At 36.4% G+C, this 20,808-nt stretch overlaps 3 protein-coding genes and 1 pseudogene across 3 annotated transcripts; 2 read left to right on the forward strand and 2 right to left on the reverse strand.

Moving 5' to 3' along the window:
* Positions 1-302: 302 nt before the first annotated feature.
* LOC125591697 (ATP-dependent DNA helicase PIF4-like) lies at positions 303-929 on the reverse strand. Its single transcript, XM_048766353.1, has one exon. The coding sequence runs from the start codon at positions 927-929 to the stop codon at positions 303-305; it is 627 nt and encodes a 208-aa protein (XP_048622310.1).
* Positions 930-1,234: 305 nt separating this feature from the next.
* LOC106423137 lies at positions 1,235-6,899 on the reverse strand (annotated as a pseudogene).
* A 1,034-nt stretch (positions 6,900-7,933) lies between these two features.
* On the forward strand, positions 7,934-12,483 carry LOC106366997 (tryptophan synthase beta chain 1-like). The gene is made up of 5 exons (XM_048766352.1): positions 7,934-8,309; positions 9,186-9,551; positions 10,862-11,295; positions 11,860-11,954; positions 12,062-12,483. The coding sequence occupies exons 1-5, from the start codon at positions 7,998-8,000 to the stop codon at positions 12,247-12,249; spliced, it is 1,395 nt and encodes a 464-aa protein (XP_048622309.1). The 5' UTR covers positions 7,934-7,997; the 3' UTR covers positions 12,250-12,483.
* A 227-nt stretch (positions 12,484-12,710) lies between these two features.
* LOC125591952 (cytochrome P450 77A3-like) lies at positions 12,711-13,931 on the forward strand. The gene is made up of 2 exons (XM_048766885.1): positions 12,711-12,851; positions 12,918-13,931. The coding sequence occupies exons 1-2, from the start codon at positions 12,711-12,713 to the stop codon at positions 13,821-13,823; spliced, it is 1,047 nt and encodes a 348-aa protein (XP_048622842.1). The 3' UTR covers positions 13,824-13,931.
* The last annotated feature ends 6,877 nt before the right edge of the window (positions 13,932-20,808 follow it).

Genomic DNA, 20,808 nt, shown 5'->3' on the forward strand with positions numbered 1-20,808 from the left:
TCTCTTGGGTCTATACTGTCGGCACTGTAGTAGATTTTCTCATAACCTGAAATCGAAACTAAATTATTAGTACATATCTTGTATACATCTAAGTAGGAAAAAATAAGAATGTAAAATATAAACTTACCATCCAACCGATCCAGCATGTACTCATTAATCATATTGACATCTTCATTAATTGGACATAGGATAGCTCTCTCTTGAAAAAATTTGGCCTCTTTCTTTTCATGCAGAGAAGCAGTATCGCCATAAATGGCTGAGCTGATTGCTTCTATAGGATCTTTAGAGTCTGAAATAAGAATTTATGGTGGAATATCGATCTCCGCTTCACCATCATTAGGCTCTGCAAGTTTGCCATCCCCAATTTTTAATATCCAATCCGAAAAATCTCTAAGATCCGCAGCCTCTTCTGGTGACAAACCATCTGATAACAAACGCATGTTCTTGGTGAGCTTCAGCACTTTGCAGTGCTCCCAAAGATATGACGAATTCAGAGAAGCTAAGACGATCTCAGCCCTACCAGCTCCATTTATAACAGGAAGAACCTGCCTAAAGTCACCCCCAAAGACAATAACCTTTCCACCAAAAGGCTGGTTTACATGCTTCCCAACTATATCAGATAAGCTCATATCCAAAGCTTCAAAACAATGTTTGCCCATCATCGGCGCTTCGTCCCATATAATAAGTGATGATTCTTTGACCAAATTAGCTTGATCAGTTCCAGGCTCCATAGTGCACGATGAAAACTCGTCTGGATTTAATGAAATACCAAACCTTGAATGAGCAGTCCTACCACCAGGTAGTAATAAAGAAGCAATGCCACTTGATGCAACGTTTAGAAAAATATCTCCTCTACATCTAATAGCTGCAGAAAGTAACTTCCAGAGAAAGGTTTTCCCAGTTCCACCAAATCCATAAACAAAAAACATTCCACCATTTCTTTCATTCACAGCAGCAAGGATCTGATCATAAATTTCTTTTGCTCATCTGTCAGTTTCGGAATATCTCTATCAAGAGTCTCTAACAATGTTTCTCGAGAATAACTGCGCTCATCCACTATCAGGACATTGAAATCCTGAGCACTTGTCTTTGGCAGCTTTGGCTTCTTCGTTAATCTTGGTAGAGACGTACCATTACGTCTCAAGAGCTTCTCAATCTCTAGCAAAGCATACTTCTTTTTGTCGTCGCTCAACAATAATCCTACAGAAAAAAATTGTAGATATAAGATACATGGTTAGTCCAAAATAGGAATTGAAATTGTAGGTAAAACTAATATAAAGATGAATTCGGAATGAATATTCATACCTGGCCTATTCAAATATTTTCTTCTATTATGCTCTATATCTTCAGACAAAAACTGCCACGTGTTTTCCCATACAACCTTTGGCTGAGAGAGTGTGCTACTCATAAGCATAATAACAAACACCTCTCGTAGATCACTTGCAGAGCATTCGTAGCTTCTCCTTACAAGATCATCAATGTACTCCTGATCATCATCTAATAATCCACGAGCAAAACACGCATCTTTGTATTCAGGATAGAGAACTCCCTCATAGGTCTTAATGTCATCATAACTGGTAGGCCCTCTGACAATGTTCAACAATATGCGCAAGTAATAAGCGGCTTCTTGTTTCCAAGGAGCATAATTTATTCTTCCTAAACAGAAACCTCTTTTCCGCTTCTTGAACTTCTTAGACCGCTTGTCAAAGATATAGAAGATAGGAATCTGAGCATAAGTCAATGTTCTTGCAAACTCATCGATTTTATTCAACTCGAACCATGCTAAGAACATTGTCTTCTCAATGAGCTTACGACTGATCACTGCTTTCAGCTTGTCCTTTCCCTTAAAAGTAATCAATCACTTGTTTTCTTGGTAGATGAAAACTAAGCTTCTCAACAGCAGTTGATCGATAGTGAATAGGAAATTTGAAGATTCGCCAAGCTGATTCACAAGAAGACACATATCTGCATAACAGAAAAAACTCATTAGAAACTGAAAAATGATGATCAAATCTAACAATTATAAAACGTTTTGTATTAATTACATACCTGCAATCGAAAAAGTCCTTCAGTTCATTTCTTTTCTTTTCTATCTTTTCCACAGTAATCTCTTCATTGCCTAACTCGTTAGCAACAATGTGATCTGGCGGTTCCACGGCAATAGTCACACGATCTTGTCCCTTATTTATGTACTTGAATAAGTACTTGATAGATCCAGTTTGGTTGCACCACTCCACATTAATATGAGCTCGGAAACGTAGAGATAGTCTCTTGTTATATGGAATAACAAACCGATTGTCACATTTCAATCCATTCTTGAGGACAAAGTTCTCTGACTGTTCGCGCCTCCTATAAATGGGAAATCCTTCTTTATTAATAGTGGTCTTCTCAGCAAATGGTTTAGGATACGACTTAGAGCACAAACCATTCTCCATACATGGAGAATTCATATTAGCTGCTCCACAAAGACCATGAATCATCATATCCTTAATAACTTCATAAAGCTCAGGTTCTTCCGATTTATCAGGAATATCTGCAGAAATGATATTGTCAATGTCATTGATTGTAGGAAACTTGTGCAAAGGATCCATGAATAAGAGAATGTGTGCGTGTGGTAGACCACGTTTCTGGAACTCAACTGTGTACATAGCTGTAAAAAAAAAATACTTATTAGACATATGATCAACGAAGTCAAAACATGTTTAAAAAATAATAACACTATTTATAACTTACATGAAACAGTCTTTCCAAGAAGATTTTTTTTGGTTAAGTCATCCATCAATGAATCAAGTTTCATCTTGAAGATCCTACAAACAATATCTGATCCATCTTCTGCCTTTAGCTTCTGAGACTTAACATATCTTGTGATCTCCGGCCATTTCGGATTACAAGTGAAAGTAATGAAAAAATCTGGAAATCCAAAATGCTTACATACTGTCATAGCATCCAAGTAAATATTCTTCATATATCTAGGACTCCCTGTGAATGATGCTGGTAACACGAACTCTGATCCTTGATCACTCATATCGACCTTTCCTGCATTCTCAGACTTTTTGATAGAGTCATAACTATCAGATCGCAAAGTAGGTTGATTAAATCTCAGATAGCGTAGGCGATTAGACTCTATAGTAGTGTAGGCATCCACCAAGAACCGCTGAAATAGTCTCCTCGAATGCAACAGAGAATGAGACTCGTTCTTACGTTCATGAAGGCGGAAAGCAAAGAACTGTCGCATACTGATATTAGGCTTCTTCTGTTTCTTTGTAGCTTTTGTTACACCTTTCTTGATACCAAGTCTGAATCCATCTTCTCCATAAGTAAATAACAGAGAGTATTGAAGGGCAAGATAAGAAGCATGTATCTCGTTTATTCGCAGTAGGTTTCCTGATTTTTTTTGTAGTACAATATCCCTGTTATCCATATCTAGAGAGAAATCCCCTGGAATGAGAGCAACAACTTCAGAAGCTGTGGGAGTATTATATGTCCTCCCATCCTTAGATCGATCACTTACAATCCTCATATGAAATGAATCTTCTGGTTGTATTTTAAATCAATCTCTCGCTGTTCTAAACTTCTTAACATATGGATTCACTTCATCCAACATCTTAATCAACTTCTCAATAATATCTTTCCTCAGAGTATCCTTCTTATTGGTCTGTAACCCCTGTCTACCAGAGCTGCAAAACAATGAATAAAAGATCAGAATTCTAACTACACTGTATATTGAATACAAATTTCATTTAAGCCACGTTAAATAACAGAGTTATTACCGCAAACATTTTGCTCGGTTATCAACTTCATTTTCTGTGTCAGCTATGTAAAGCTGTCCGAACTTTGCTTGACTGTCATTATTAGGAGTTAAGCTGCCCATAAGATGATAATTTTCACCTTGTAGAACCAACACTGGTGGTCCTTTCCTCTTTTGAGCAGATCTCTCTACTTTCCCACCAAGTGAAGAAAATGAAAAGATCATGTTATAAGGTCTCATATTCTTCTGGAAATGCTTGCTTTCTGAATCATCACCTTCCATCAACCTTTTTAGAACACTTGGTGGTTCTTTCAATAAAGGCAATTGCACTTGTCCTTGCATACAACATAGTGAAAATGTAGGATTCTTAGCATTCCGGCGTTTGTTCAACCTTTCTCCATACCACATCATTGCACCACAATGTGAACATGTATATTTTGGATCACCTTCATCAGTATATTCTGAATTTACAAAAAAAAAACTGAGAAATTAGGCACACACTTGAAAAAAATGATACAATCATGATCAATAGTTTTTTTATTTTAAAAAGACAATACCATCTTTGTTTTTTCCTTTTGTAGCTGCTGTAGACGAAGGTCCATCAACATCTTCAGTTTCATATTCTGAATCAGTAGTATCTAAAGAGCTACAATCAAACTCAAGTTCACCAGTTTCATCGACTATTGCTGGAAAACAAATGCAAATGTAGCTTAGATGAAGTTAATTGTTATAGTACTGATTAAAAATATACATATATTAAAACGTGAAAACAAACCTCCAAAGTCGGGTTCTGGAATAACCGTAGGAGATGGTGATTCTTGATAAAATAAATAAAACAAATAAATAGGAAAAGAAATTATTGTTTCTGAATAAAGCAATGCAAAAACCAAGATTAAAAAATTGAAAAAAACCAACATAAAATGAAAAACATTCTTCTTATGCAGTGTTACTCTTCCCTTTCCTTTTTCCATTTTGATGGAGGTGCACAACTTTTTAAAAGTAGAAGTTATGTCTGGGAGATCAGCATCTTCCTCTTTGCGTTTTGCAGAAGGTGTTTTGCATTCTTCTGAATCATTCTGGCTGTTTCCTTCCAGCATGAGCACCTAATATACAGAATTATACAGTTAGCAAAACTATAATATAATAAACTTTACGTTATTACAATGTATGTATAATCTAGATAACAAACTCACTTCACCAGAAGACACTGTAGAAGATGATGTGCCAATCATTGAGGTTGGCTCGGATTGAGATTCCACTTTAAGAATGTGATCTCAAGACCAGACCTCAAGAACTCTAAATGTTGCTGCCCCATCCCTCACATTGTCAGATTTCACAGAAATGCCAAAACAAAAAGATTTTCCTTCTAAAGCTCTGACTTGTTCTGGTAGGAGCTCTGGATCTTCAATCTGTGTTATACATAAAATAGGGTTTGCGCATATTAAATCAAATTCTTAAAAGCAGGAACCAAACTTACCACATCATAGGAGTCATCCCACAAATCAACAGCTTCATGTCCAACAATGGTCTTAGCAACAGTGTTCAGCAACAGCAACTTACATGTTTCTGTGTCATCCCTCACAATCAAATGAAGCTTGAACCTATTACAGTGCACAAATTTTTTATATAGTGGTGTGAAAATATATTGGCAATTTGAATAAAGAACTAAAGATTTGAAAATATGCTCTTACACAGGTATCACTTCATTGATTTTAACTTGGCACTTCTCACAACGCCAAAGTTGGATATCATCATGGGTTGATTGAAGTTTGATGGCACGATGTTTGCAACCTTTATGCCCAAAGTAGAACCATGACCAATCAGTGTCAACAACTTCAATTGAACAAATGATTTTGCAGTTCTCCACCTAGGAATATATGATCACGTTTATATTACAATAATATTAGGGGCACTCTACTAATAAAAATCTTTAGTAAATAATAAATCTTCTGTAGGAATATAACCTGATTCGAAATAAAGAGTGCGGAAATCATCTTGATCTCAACCTTGTTCCAGTCATCTTCTTGTAAAACGATTTCTTTCTTACCGTTTTTCTTCTCAATAATAGCAAGAGGAAGCTCATCTTCCAGCAGCCTATACATATATGTAAAAAATCACAACTGTCTTAACATATAGATATAGCAAAAAAAATAAGTTCAACAAAACTTACTTCTCCTTGAACTGTAATGCTTTCTCCATAGTTGGATCAAGATAAACAATGGATGCATCAAAAGCATTTGTGATTTTCACCTCACCTATTAACATCCTGATAGAATTAGGCACATAAAAAGAATACAATAATTTGAAAACGCATTTAAAGAAATACCTCTGTAAAAACTGATTTTGGCAAAACTGATTTTGGCAAACCTGATCAAACAGATCAGTGGTTGCTCACGTTCAACACAAGCCTCCATTTTCTCTGCATATTTTCCCCATAAACAACATGCAAGGTCCTTACCACTAAAAAAGAACAACTATTAGCGCAAGTAAATCACTAAATCGTGTTCGCAAGACGAAATCAATTATATAAAAACATACTTTGCATCTAACAAACGAAATTGAACTTTCTTGCGGTCCTGTCCTTCAACTTGGACGGTTTGAACTGGTTCAAGGCTTACGATTTTCCCCATAACATCTTTAAGATGAAAAAACACATTAGTATAGAGAAGAACATTCAAAACCAGAAACTGAAACTAAATATCCGAAACATTTATATATAGGTATTACCAATAAGGAAGTTAGTCTTTAAGGTCCCATCAATGATGTCCTCGTATCTAGGAAGAGATAGGACAATTAGGTCAGAATTTGATATCACAGTTTCGTCACTGATCGTTATCTTGTATGGATGGCTTGTTGGCCGATATTGGCCTGATGCTTGCGAAACAGAAAACGTTGTGAGAACACGCCATTTTCCCAGGGGTAGCTTTCGCTGGACACTCAAAATGTGATTCCTTTTGCACGTAGCACTAATCTTTTCACCCTACAAAAGAAAAACAACATCATGTAAGTTACGCATATTAAGGAACACTAAAAAAATGACTGATTGCATTTTGAAACTTACTTGTTCATCAGTCAAAACCATTTGAAGAGTCCCCCACCAAAACCAGTGTTTTGCAGCCATGAATGTAGCACTTTCACTTGAGATCGCCATTTAGTCTTAAATGGTTTCAAGTCTTTGACAGGCGTGAGACTTGCGTTGTTTGACATTTTATGTGTTCTTGTTTAGATCGCAAAATGAATGATGTTATTGAATGTAGGAGAGGAGATATATATAGATATGTAGGTGATATTTTGATGATAGGTAAATCAAAACTAATTATTAAAAAACTTGATGAGCAAGTTGTTCACGATAAAGAATATACTTAATAAGAGAATATTTTTTAAAAGATTTTGTGGTTACAATTTTATCACGTAATCACAATTAGGAATGTTTAAATTTATGAAAAATCGTAATAAATCGACCCTATATTATCGTGATTAGCAAGTATTTTGATGGATATTATAAATGTGAAACCTTAAATGTAGAGGATTATTTATGTTAAGTATTTAAGATAATGAAGATTTAAAGGATAGTTAGTTGATTTGTTACGATTTTGAATTGATATTATTCGATGTATTGTTTAAATGATATGTGCAAGGGAGATCTTCGAAAATCTTGATCTTATTTTTTTAAAAAAAATTTCAAGATCGTTTGACATGAAATAGCATAGCCCATTTTTAAAACATTGCATAGCCCATTTAAAAGTATAACAAAAAACAAAATGGATTTCTTTTATGAGGTTTGACGTGAAATAGTTGATGGATAATTAAGTAGAAGCTCCATAATTAAAACCAGTAGCAATCTATTGTAAATAATTAGAAGAAGCGAGGATGATTATACATTTGTACTTCACTTTTAATAGGATAGATAACCCTGATTCGATTAGGAAATCTAAAATAAATTTCTCTCTTAGTAGAAATGTATCATATCGCTGAGAATGCGGGCCTACATGGTATACTAATTTTCGTAAAGTTAGTTCATTCGAAATCACTTTTTTCACTTTGACAACGTTGTTTTTAAAAATCAAGAGAGCGAGTGGTAAAGATTAACAACATGTTAAACATGTAAATTCAAATGGATGCATAACAAAAAAAAAAACATATACCCCTCTACTCACTATAAAAAAGGTACTCGTCAACACAAATGTTTAAGAAAAGTCACTAATATAATAAAACATCAGTACTTCCACACACAAAAAGAGAGATAAACATGTCGTCGACCAAAATCCAAATACGAGGGCAACCACTTTCTAAGGTTCTGACAAGAAACCACGGTATGATAAACTCTGTTGTTTGTGGAGTTCCCATCAAAAGACACCACCGTGTAAGCAATGTCCTCCGTACGAGTGATCCACCGTTGGGTTCTGTCCCAACAAGAACAGACGAGAGCCAGTTTCTTCGTGGCGACGGTAACGGTAGATTCGGCAGGTTCGGTGGAAAGTTTGTACCGGAGACATTGATGTCTCCCCTTAGAGATCTCGAAGATGAATTTAATTTTGTTTTAAACGATCATGAATTTCAGGTTGGCCTTTCTCGTATATTGATTAAGCTTATCTCAATCCAATAATATATTTATATCACATTAACGTAACTCACCACCTCTATTTCATTAAATATCATGGTTTTGCAAGGCTTAATGGCTAAATTCATCACTTTGCACTACATAATGTAACCAATTAGGTCAAATCGACAGGAAAATTTTACAACTCTTATTCCATGCTGTTGATCGTATGAATATTGGAAAAGAGATTTTATTGTCAACTATCAAATTCATATATTTTACAAATAAACTGCACATTTCAAATCTAAACAAATTAATATTTGTCTTTATGAAACAAGCATTTTTTTATAAAGAAATTAATGGATCAAAGGAATGAGAACAAACGTTGATAATTTGACCTTTAGGTTATGAAGATAATAGATTAATTTACATAACCTAAAGACAGATCTTTTTTGTAGACATTTTTTATCAACACCGGAAAACATAATCATAGAACAAATATATGGTTTATAGATTCGAAATCAGCTGGCATAATCCAAAAAGACAAGAGGACTGGAAACATTACGGTTGAGACTACTTAGTATTGTCCTTGTCAAACAATAAAAATAACGTACATCCCGACACATTACCTCCTTTTCACATAAGGCACCAATGGTGTCTCTCACAAAAAAATTCAAAAAATTACAAAATAAAATATTTATAAAATAATACTTTTAATTTCTCAAAATTTGAGAAACTCCTTCAATAATCTCATTAATAAAAAGGCAACATAGTGTCACATGTAAGAAAATAACTTAATGACGTCATCATTTAGCATGTAAATTTCACATGTATTAAATTAAGCATGATAATTAATCAGTGCAATGTTTTCTTATGTGTGCTTTTAATTGTAATTAGGAGGAGCTTACCACAGCGTTAAGAGACTACGTAGGAAGAGAAACGCCGCTCTACTTCGCCGGACGTTTAACCGAACACTACAAGAACATATCTCAAACCACCGGAGGTGGACCCGAAATATACCTGAAAAGGGAAGATCTTAGCCACTGTGGGTCCCATAAAATCAACAATGCTCTCGGTCAAGCGATGATAGCCCGGCGGCTTGGTTGCAAGCGTGTGGTGGCAGCAACAGGAGCCGGTCAACATGGGGTCGCCACGGCGGCTGCTTGTGCGAAGTTCTCCATGGAGTGTACTGTTTTCATGGGAACCGCTGATATAGAGAAACAATCCTCTAATGTACTTTCCATGAAACTGCTTGGTGCTCAGGTATAACTAGTAACTAGATCTCCATCCACACAACCGCGCGGATTTTTGTTTTCATTTATTTTTATATAAACATTTTTTTTTCAATTCTAAATTGATATATATTATAATATATATGTGTCTATCAATTTTTAAAACATAATAAGTTTACGGTATATTTTTTTCATTGAATAGATTATTTCAAACTTTCACATGTATTTCTATCTTTTTCTATATATATATTTTCAGATTATTATTTTATTATTAAAATCGTAACTATATATATAAAGATTAGTAAATATTATTTTATTGTCATATTCAAAGATATTGTAACATTTCACAAAATTAGAAAGTTTTTAAATATTAAAGTTTTCGCTTCATAGATTTATATTATCGAGTAAATAATTAAATATTTAGTTTTTGTTTAATTTTTAAAATAAACTATATAGTTTAAAATTTGTTTTAATTGGTTTAAGGTAGTAAAGATTAATCATTGTTAGATAATATGATTTTTGTTATTTAAAAAAATTATTATAATTTTTAAAGTTAGCATTGACAAATATTTAAATAATTAACATATGGAGATATAGTTTACAACATTAAATTATATCTATTTAATTTATACTATCTATAAATCCAATGAACCTTCTATTGTTTAAATTTAATTATTAATAGCCAAATAAAAATTTCTAGTATGCCCAAAATTTAAATGATAAGATTAGTGATTAAATGTAATATGACTTTTTATGAATAAGTCCATTTCTAAAAAAAATCACACATGAATTAAGGTTGTGACTTCTGTTTTAATATATAAGATTACTCTATAATTAAACTCATAACCTAGCCGAAACCGGAGCCGGGCTTGCAACTGGAACTTGTTTTATTTATCCAGAAAAAACATTATAGAGTCATTTCAAAAAAAAAATCATTATTGTTTTTTTTTTGGTAAAAAAACATTATAGTTTGTTTAACATATATATACATTAAAAAAATATTTGATAACATATATATCACATTATAGATTCACATGTATTAAATCTAATGAGGGTCCATTCCCTTTCTAAATATGAACTTATACATAATCGAGCAAGAAATTAATATCTATAATTAACAATAAAATTGTGTATGCAAAAATCGCGGAAAAATATAAACTAACACTATTTTTCTTTGATTACTAAAACCATGAGTTTTATTTCAAATAAATCTCTCAAAACAACAAAATATTCACATCAAATAAATCTCTCAAAACAACAAAATATTCACATATGCGGAACACGGAACTAATTTTTGGGGGTCAAACTGAACATAAAATTCGTTTATCCTGATTTTAATAGGTGAAATCAGTTGAAGGAACATTTAAAGATGCAAGTTCAGAGGCTATTCGAAATTGGGTTGGAAACCTAGAAACCACATACTACTTATCCGGGACGGTGGTAGGACCGCACCCGAGTCCGTTAATGGTACGTGAGTTTCAATCCGTGATTGGGAAAGAGACAAGAAGACAAGCAAAACAACTATGGGGTGGTAAACCTGATGTGTTGGTGGCTTGTGTGGGGAGTGGCTCAAACGCATTGGGATTGTTCCATGAGTTTCTTGGGGATGAGGATGTGCGACTAGTCGGGGTAGAGGCCGCGGGACTGGGTCTGGATTCAGGGAAACATTCAGCTACTTTGGCCGTTGGAGATGTTGGTGTGTATCATGGCTCCATGAGCTACTTATTGCAAGATGATCAAGGACAGATACTTAAACCACATTCCATAGGAGTAGGGTAAGTGGTTAAATTATGTCCTATATGTTGTCTTAAACAGCTGCTCAAACTATAATCCTGGAGTTAAAAGCCACTATTTAGTGATGATGAAAGTCTTTAAAAATCTCTTAAGAAATATGAACTAAATTAAATAAATATGTCTAGGTATATAAATTAGTCTTTTAAGAAAGATGAAACTAAATAAATAAGTCTGGTATATTATAGTTCTTGATTTTCTTTTAACTCTATAGATAAATTAATATATAGTCAAGGCATGACATGAGTAGCGAATAAGAAATCTTCTACTGGTATTTGTACTTTTGCATGTTTAACGTTAACTTGTACGTCTTTTTATCGTTAAAAAGGTTTACACGTTTATCACATGCAAGTCACCTCTCGTAAGCGGTTATGAACCGGTCTGATTGAACCCTTTTTTTGCCTGGCCGCATCAAAATCGCCAAACTAAGTTTATATACGGTTGGATAACCAAATTAATTATGTGAACCAAAGAGAAGATGTTACATACTAAACCAAAGAGAAGATGTTACATACTAAGCCTCATTAATTATGCTTGATTCGTCGCAGATTAGAGTATCCCGGAGTTGGACCAGAGATTAGCTTTCTGAAAGAAAGCGGAAGAGCCGAGTTCTACACAGCAACAGACCAAGAAGCCGTTCAAGGTCCCTCTCTATTTATGTTACTTAATATGCTTTCTTTGTAATTTTTTTTTTCTCTTTGTAATTCTTACAAGAATTTCATTAATTACTTACATAATCTTCTATTATAGCGTGCATGTTATTGAGCAGATTGGAGGGAATAATCCCAGCTTTAGAAGCATCTCACGCGCTGGCGTTCCTCGACAAACTTGTTCCTACTCTGCGCGATGGTGCCAAAGTGGTCGTGAATTGCAGTGGCCGTGGTGACAAAGATCTAGACACTCTCATTCAACGAGGCATGCCTTCTTCTCTTTGTTGATTCACCGAGATGCCACATTATACTTGCAATCGAATGGATGCAATCACAACCATCACTATGAATGAAATATAAATACTATCTATTATTTCAACCTACCAGTTACCTAGTGTAATTTTTAGAGGCTTTTTGATATCTATCAATTATCGTCAATTAGTATCTTTAAGTATTAAAATTTGTTGTTACTAATAAAATAAAATAAATCTCTCTATTGGATAAAGACTTTCGTTCGATTAACCTTTGATTCTCTGATAATATAAGAGAAGAAAGAGACGTTATAAAATTATAAAATAAAATACAAGTATTGAGATGGAGTAATTTGGCTTCCTTCAATCTCTATCTACAGAAAGTCTTCGGCTTTAATTATTGTTCATACTTTTCAACATGTTCGACTGAGTTGACTCGTGAATCATCACTTCTTTCATTGTGTAATCACCACAATTCTTTCTGTGTTCCACACGAACATGGCGACCTTCAAAGAGAATGTGTTCTTCATATCTTCCTACGGATTTTTTGTAATATTTTTGTCTCTCCAAGTTTCACATGTTTCCTCTGCAGTTGACACAATCTCCATCAGTGAATCTCTTTCAGGAGACCAGACCATTGTATTTGACGGTGATGTTTTCTGAACTCGGCCTTTTCAGACCAGGTACTTCTTATTACCACTATAGAGGCATGTGGTACAAACAGTTCTCTCCACGAACTATAGTTTGGGTGGCAAATCCACAATCTCCTGCTCTATACACGATTTCTATCTCCTTAAAAATCTTGAACGGAAGACGCAGCTCGAGTGTCTCGTGCCGTTGATAAGAAACCGTCGTGCATTTGTTGACGCGAATGAGAGTCCTAACGAAGAGATGGTGAGTCCTATCGGTGCAGCTTACGTGGATTCTCTGTTCGCTTTGAAGCCTGTTGAGAGAGGCGGTGAGCTTAAAGATGAAGAGATTGTGACTTTATGTTCGGAGATTGTCTCGGCTGGTACGGACACTAGCGCTACTACGCTTGAGTGGGCGTTACTTCATCTAGTGACCGACCAAAACATACAAGAGAAGCTGTACGAGGAAGTTGTCGGAGCTGTGGGCAAAAACGGCGTCGTTGAAGAGGATGACGTGACGAAAATGCCTTACTTGGAAGCAATAGTGAAAGAGACTCTCCGGAGACATCCTCCGAGACATTTTCTTCTCTCTCACGCCGCCGTTAAAGATACGGAGCTTGGCGGGTATGATATTCCGTCAGGGGCATATGTGGAATTTTACACTGCTTGGGTTACTGAGAACCCGGAGATTTGGTCGGATCCGAGTGAGTTTCGACCCGAGAGGTTTTTACCAGGTGGAGACGGTGTTAATGCTGACTGGACCGGAACACGTGGCGTGACAATGTTGCGTTTTGGTGCGGGTCGTCGGATCTGCCCGGCTTGGTCTTTAGGGATTCTACACATCAACTTGATGCTTGCTAGGATGATCCATTCGTTTAAATGGATCTCTGCTCCGGATTCTCCACCCGACCCGACTGAAACTTACGCGTTTACCGTTGTGATGAAGAATTCGCTCAAAGCTCAGATCATATCAAGGGATTGATGGATATATTCGAACTGGAGCGGTCACGTCGGGTTTGTGATATGTTATGCTTTTGTATGCATGTTTGGTCGCATTGATATTATTTATTAATAGAATGCTTCGTTACTATATAGTCGGAAAACAGCAAGGATACTGAGGGAAAAAATCGTCAGAATTTCGTCGGAATAACGTTATTCCGACGACATACCGACGAAACAAGTCCTCGGAAATAATTCCTCGGAATTTCTTCTTTCCTCGGAAATCCCTCGGAATTTTCCGACGGAATTCTGAGGAAACAAATTTCCGAGGAAATTCCGAGGATCACTAATTTGTCGGAAATTTCCTCGGAATATACCGAGGGAGAACTTCGTCGGGATATTTCCTCGGAAGTTCATCGATCGATGCGTTTTTGGACATATATCCATCGATCGATCCGTTTATAAAAAAACGTTCGGAATATACAAAGGGATATTCCGAGGAACATGTCCCTCGGTATATTCCGAGGAACATGTCCCTCGGTATATTCCGAGGAAAGGTGTCCCTCGGTATATTCCGAGGAAGATGTCCCTCGGTATATTCCGAGGAAGATGTCCCTCGGTATATTCCGAACGTTTTTTTATAAACAGATCGATCGATGGATATATGTCCAAAAACGCATCAATCGATCGAGTAAAAAATATAATTAATTTCCTCGGAATGTAAAAAATATTAATTTTTTAAAAAAAATAAAATTTTTGAAATTTAAATGCGAAAATATAAAATTAAAATTAAAATTGAAATCATATTAATTAATATTCAAAGTTTCACAAATAAAAATAAAACATTCCGAGTTTTTGGAAAAAAAAAACTACGGGTCTGGCACGTCCGGGAACACCTCGTTCGGGTACATCCTCTGCATCATCTCCATCATTTGCTGGTTCAGCCTCCTCTGTGCCTCATAGCCCGCCTGTTGAGCCGGCATCTGGGTCTCCAACAAAGATATGCGATCATCCTTGTCCTTCAACTGAGCCGTAAGTACTTCTGGATCAACAAAGGGCGGTGGTGCAGAAGAAGGAGGAACCGACCGGGTGCGACGACCCAAACCGACCAAACGTCCCTTTTTCTTTGGAACCGACTGAATAGAAAATAACCAAATTTACAAATTTAAACCAAGAAATAAATGAATTGAACTTTAAAAAAAAGAACTTACGGATTCAACGATTTCGTTGATTCGAAACCGGGACAAGTTGGTCGAAGCCGTCGAAGCGTCATCCTCGGTTTGAAGCTGAGACACTTCGTCTACCACCTGAGTTTGGACCAGGTCGACCACGTCCCTCACAAGACCGTCATCAATCTGGCCGGTCTTCTTGTTGGTATACGCCCTCCTCATTAGGGCGAGATCATCAACCGGCTCGCCATCATTTTCTTCCGCCTTGAAAAAAAACATAAATTAAAGAAACATTAGAAATTAGAAAAAATGCACAATAAATTAAAATTCTGAAACTCAAATAATTGAAGAAAAAACGGTTGAACTTACCATGCGATCTCCCAGAGTGGCAATAGATTGAGCACCCAAGTTATGCTTGTAGATGCCCTTCCCTTTACGGTCGCTCCTGCGGTTGGTGGAGTTGGTGGAAGAAGTTTCTTTCGTCTCTTCCTTATCCCAATGCGCACACAACTCCTTCCAGACCGTGTCGTTCATCGACTTTGGGACCTTTTAATAAAAAAGAAAAAGAAAATAGTTTAATAAATTAAAAAATTGTTTAATAAATTAAATCGAACCTTATTGATTTCCCACTTCTTCTTCCACTCGTGGATCTGCTTCCCATAGTTGTCCATAACTTTATGGACGAAGTGGTGATAGATAAAGAGCGTCTCATCGGAATTCCAGTTGAACTCTTGCTGAAAAAAAAACATAATTAGTAGAAAATTTATATTAAAGATTAAAAATATAAGTAATAAAATTAGAATACTTACCGCAAACTGACGAAACCACAGAACCTGCTTGTCGGTAGGGAAGTGAGTGAAAGTCGGATGTCCCCTGTCGAGGGACGAGTACATCATACGGTTGATCCATGCGCTGATCCCGTTCCCGGATCGGTTGAACCTAATAAAAAGAACAAACGGTTAATAATGAATCCAAATTTAAAGAAAAAAAAAGTTTAATTACCATGTTTGACCCCGTCCATGTGGATACGGAGTGAGATACGGAAGATGGTCACGACCGGGCTGTTGAACCAACTCCGCAACACTCATCACTCCCGGAGGACCCGGAGGAGCAGGAGCGGATGCAGCAGCGGAAGCGAGAGGAGCAGGAGCGGGTGCAGCAGAGGGAGATGTATGGTTGGAGCTGTGGGGCGAAGGAGAATCCTGAAAATGGCTGGAATCCCGAGACTGGTTCCCCGTACCACCACGACCACGACGCTGTCGAGGCCGGGTCTGATCATCATGAGACCTGTAAATTAAAAAAAAAATATTTAATAAATACAGAAATATATAAATTAATTTTTTTGTAAAAAAAAATCTCAAATAATTTAATCACAAAAAAAGATTTATAGATATTAAAAATATTTAATAAATATATAAAAATAGTTCTAATAAACAAAAAATAGTTTTAATAAATAAAAAATCGTTTAATAATTACAAAAAATAATTTTAATAATATATATATATATATATATATATATTAAAAATATTTTTAAATTCCAAATAATAGTTTTTAATCACAAAAAAAGTTTTATAGATATTAAAAAATGTTTTGTAAAATCTAAAAAATCGAATTTATATACAAAAAAGATTTTGTAAAATCCAAAAAATCGAATTTATATAGAAAAATCATTTTGTAAAATACAAAAATCGATTTTATATACAAAAATTGATTTTATAAATACAAAAAAAAATAAAAAAAATATAAAAAAAATATAAAAAAATTCTAAATCAATTCAACAAAACAAATTATTCAACCAAATCACAATTCTAAACCTATTATACAACCAAATCACAATCCAAACCAATCAGCCTAACAAAAATCTATCAAAACTACACAAAAACCTAACAAATAGAACCTAAGAGAGTGGGATAGGGTCCTTACATGATTTGTGTAAGAGAAGGGGGAGATCGCCGGAGATATCGTCGGATTTCAGGGGGAAATCGCCGGAGAGAAGAGAGGAGTCGCGCAGAGGAAGAAGAAAGAAATGGGGAAGAAGAAGGGGCTCGTGGTTATAAAACCTAGGGTCCGACGGACATTTTCCGTCGGAATTCTAATTTCAATTTTCGCGAAATATTTGCCCGGTAAAATGAAAATATTCCGAGGAAATTCCGACGGATAGTAAAATATCCATCGGAATTTCCTCGGAATATTCCGAGGAAATACCGAGGAACTAGTGTTTGGTGTTTCAAAACATCAATTTTTTTTTGCCGTATTTCATTTCTTATAAAATTGTAATGCATACCATTGAGGATTCTTTGTATAGATGAGCATAAACCATGAAATAACAAATTTCAATACTAATTGAAAGTATTCCCTTTACCGTTCATTAAAAGGTATAAGTGTTTCTCTTATGTTGTGGGATTTCGTTCATACAATCGGAAAAGTTTTAATTATACGGTAAGGAACAAATTTTTGACTTCATAATGAACGTAAGACACTTAATAAGGGTTATATAGGTGTTATTCAAACCGCAAAACGTTGTTTTCGGTTTAAAAACCTTATTTCCTCGGAATTTCCTCGGATTATTCCGAGGGAATTCCGAGGAAACCCTTTTCTTCCTCGGAATTCCGTCGGAATATTCCGAGGAAATTCCGAGGAACTAGTGTTTGGGGTTTCAATACGTCAACTTTTTTTTATAAACGGATCGATCGATGTATATATATCCAAAAACGCATCGATCGATCACTAAGATGGACCAAAGCGTAACAATGTGATCGATCGATTAGATTATCCCATCGATCGATCGAGAATCTCAAGCGTTCCTCGGAATGTCCTCGGAAAATCTCGTACGATTTTTTATAAACGGATCGATCGATGTATATATATCCAAAAACGCATCGATCGATCACTAAGATGGACCAAAGCGTAACAATGTGATCGATCGATTAGATTGTCCCATCGATCGATCGAACAAAATCTCGGGAGCCTTTTTTTAAACGCATCGATCGATCCGTATTTGTACAAAAATGCATCGATCGATGCGTGTGCGGGAAACAGAATTATAAGGCAAAACCCAAACTTTTTGGATCAAAACCTCAGAACTCTCATCCCCTCCGATTTCCCCTATAATTCGACCCCCCCCCTTTTTCTCTCTCTATAATCATCCGATTTGAACAATTTTGGGCTCTATTCCCCTTGATTTTTTGAGCTCTACCTGATTCCTACACTCGTTTTCACCCTAAGACAGGTATACTCCGCGAATCTCCACATTCTCAAATCGTGTTCTTGAGCAATTTTTTGGGTTTTGTGAATTTCTTATTTCCGTGTTGATTCCTTGATCAAATATGCATGAAACAGATGTTTAAACATGGAATAAAACACAATTGTCTGTGATCAACGAGTTTGGAACAGGATTTGAGATGATTTAGGGATTGAGAATTTTTTTCAATTTGGTTTTTTTTATCACAACTCGCTTGTTTTTTTATCAAAACATATACTGCATACTCACTTGTTTCAAAGATTCTATTTTGTAGAGAATGAAGCGCACGAAAACATCAACAAAGAAGAACACACAAGAAGAGGGTTCGTCTCAGCGAGAGAAGCAAAGGCCAAAGAAGTGGGATAAGTCTGATACCACCCACTACAACAACATGAAGAAGGTAGCCGTTCCGGCTACACAACTAGCATGTCCTGAGACGATGACAATATTGGGAATCAAATCAGACATTGAAGGCTGTTCCAGAACATGGGTCTAGGCCAACTATGCAACCTCAACGAACCCACTTATCCGGAGTTGGTACGCCAGTTCATAGCATCCACATACGTCAGCCATCCCGATGATAGCCATCAGGAAAGTTTTCTGGCATTCGTAGTGCAGAAAGTATACTTTGAGGTATCTTTCACAGACCTCTGCGGACTATTTGGATTGAGTGCAGGGGAGAGGACATCTGGTCTTTATTGGACTTCAGAGCTGTTGAACTTCTGGGAAACGATTGGCACAGGGGTTTATAGATCTTCTCAGGCAAAGGAGTCACTTATCCGGAGCCCAGTACTGAGATATGCCACACGCCTCATTGGCTCATTGCTATACGGGACAACCACGGCCGCATCAGTCACGCAATGGGAGTTGTGCCTCATGTACCAAGGTGTGAGGCATTTGCTACCGGCATTTGGAAACTCTACATTCCCACCTGCTACTGCCTTCAACATGGGAGCGGTGCTGGCCGCAAACTTAGCAGGATACAAGGGGAAAGTAACCAAATCCAAGAGCAGTGCATGTGGATTTGGTGCAGTGATTACTCGGATCCTTACACATGTGGGTGTAGACTGCGAGAACCATCAGGTAGCACTGGACAGATCGAACAACATTGCTTGGAACTACCTGGATGTCATTTCTCTAGTAAGTAAGGAGTTCATAGCTGGTCCCCACTCGAGGATCGATCGGGATGGTCCTTACGTCTACGTATTCCAGGACCGAGCGAAGAAAACACTCTACTGCCACCTGCCTCAGATCGGCCTGACTGCTCTACTTTCAGAGGCTGCAGTTGAGTTCCTACCCCCTGCTACCGCACTAGTAGACAAGCCATCCTTCTTCACGCCAAAATATCAGACCAAAGGCAAGGCCGTGGATGATGAAGAAGGAGAAGATGAGGCTGCACAAGCCATTCCAGATGATTCACAACCCCATCAGCTACTCCCATCAGACTCCAGCCAGTACAAGCTGCAAGAGCTTCCACCGAACGCCACTTCGCGCCAGCAACAACATTGGAGAGATCAGAGCATAAAGACAAACAACGACATGCTACACAAGATCTGGGCTGCCATTTCACGTATCAGGCCGTGTCGTTGCCAAAAGGATGATGTAGTTCATCGGGACAACTCTCCATCCAGCTCTGGTTCGGATTCGAGTGGTACACACAGGGTAAGAAAGAGGTCCAAGAGACCCAAAGATGCAGGAACATCTGGAGCAGGAGACGAGGAGTAGGAGCAATGTTTTTTTTTTCGGTTAATTTTGAACTTAGTTTTGAACTTAGTTTTTTTTTTATTTTTTTTCTTATAGGTGTTATTTTTCGGTTAATTTTGAACTTAGTTTTGACTTCATAATGAACGTAAGACACTTAATAAGGGTTATATAGGTGTTATTCAAACCGTAAAACGTTGTTTTCGGTTTAAAAACCCTATTTCCTCGGAATTTCCTTGGAATATTCCGAGGAAATTCCGAGGAAACCCTTTTCTTCCTCGGAATTCCGTCGAAATATTCCGAGGAAATTCCGAGGAACACTTGATATCCTCGATCGATCGATGGGATAATCTAATCGATCGATCACATTGTTACGCTTTGGTCCATCTTAGTAATTAAAGAGTTATTCTTGGGTTCACCCCCTAGGGTGAACCTCTAGATTCACTAGCCAATAGGATTTCATTATTTCAAATTCGATATCTTTTAAAAAAGGAAAAAAAATATTATCAAGTTATATTATGTTTTTAAAATAAAAAAGTAAAAAAAAAAATAGCAGCTACAGAAAAAAGAATTAAAAAAATATTTTTAACGTCGTCAGCAAAATACTAAACCTTAAATCCTAATCCCTAAACCCTAAATCCTAATCCCTAAACCCTAAATCATAAACCCTAAACCCTTGGGTAAACCTAAACCCTTGGGTAAACCCTAAATCCTTGGATAAACCCTAAACCCTTGGATAAACTCTAAACCCTTGGGTAAACCCTAAACCCTTGGATAAATCCTAAACTCTAAATAAAAACACTAAACCCTAAAACTTTAAACCCTGAATCCTAAACCCTAAACCCTCGAGTGTTTTCGTGTTTAGTGATTTTGATTTAGAGTTTAAGATTTGTCTTAGAGTTTAAGATTTATCCTAG

The sequence above is a fragment of the Brassica napus genome, chromosome C8, assembly GCF_020379485.1.
Source record: "Brassica napus cultivar Da-Ae chromosome C8, Da-Ae, whole genome shotgun sequence".
Taxonomy (NCBI): Eukaryota; Viridiplantae; Streptophyta; class Magnoliopsida; order Brassicales; family Brassicaceae; genus Brassica; species Brassica napus.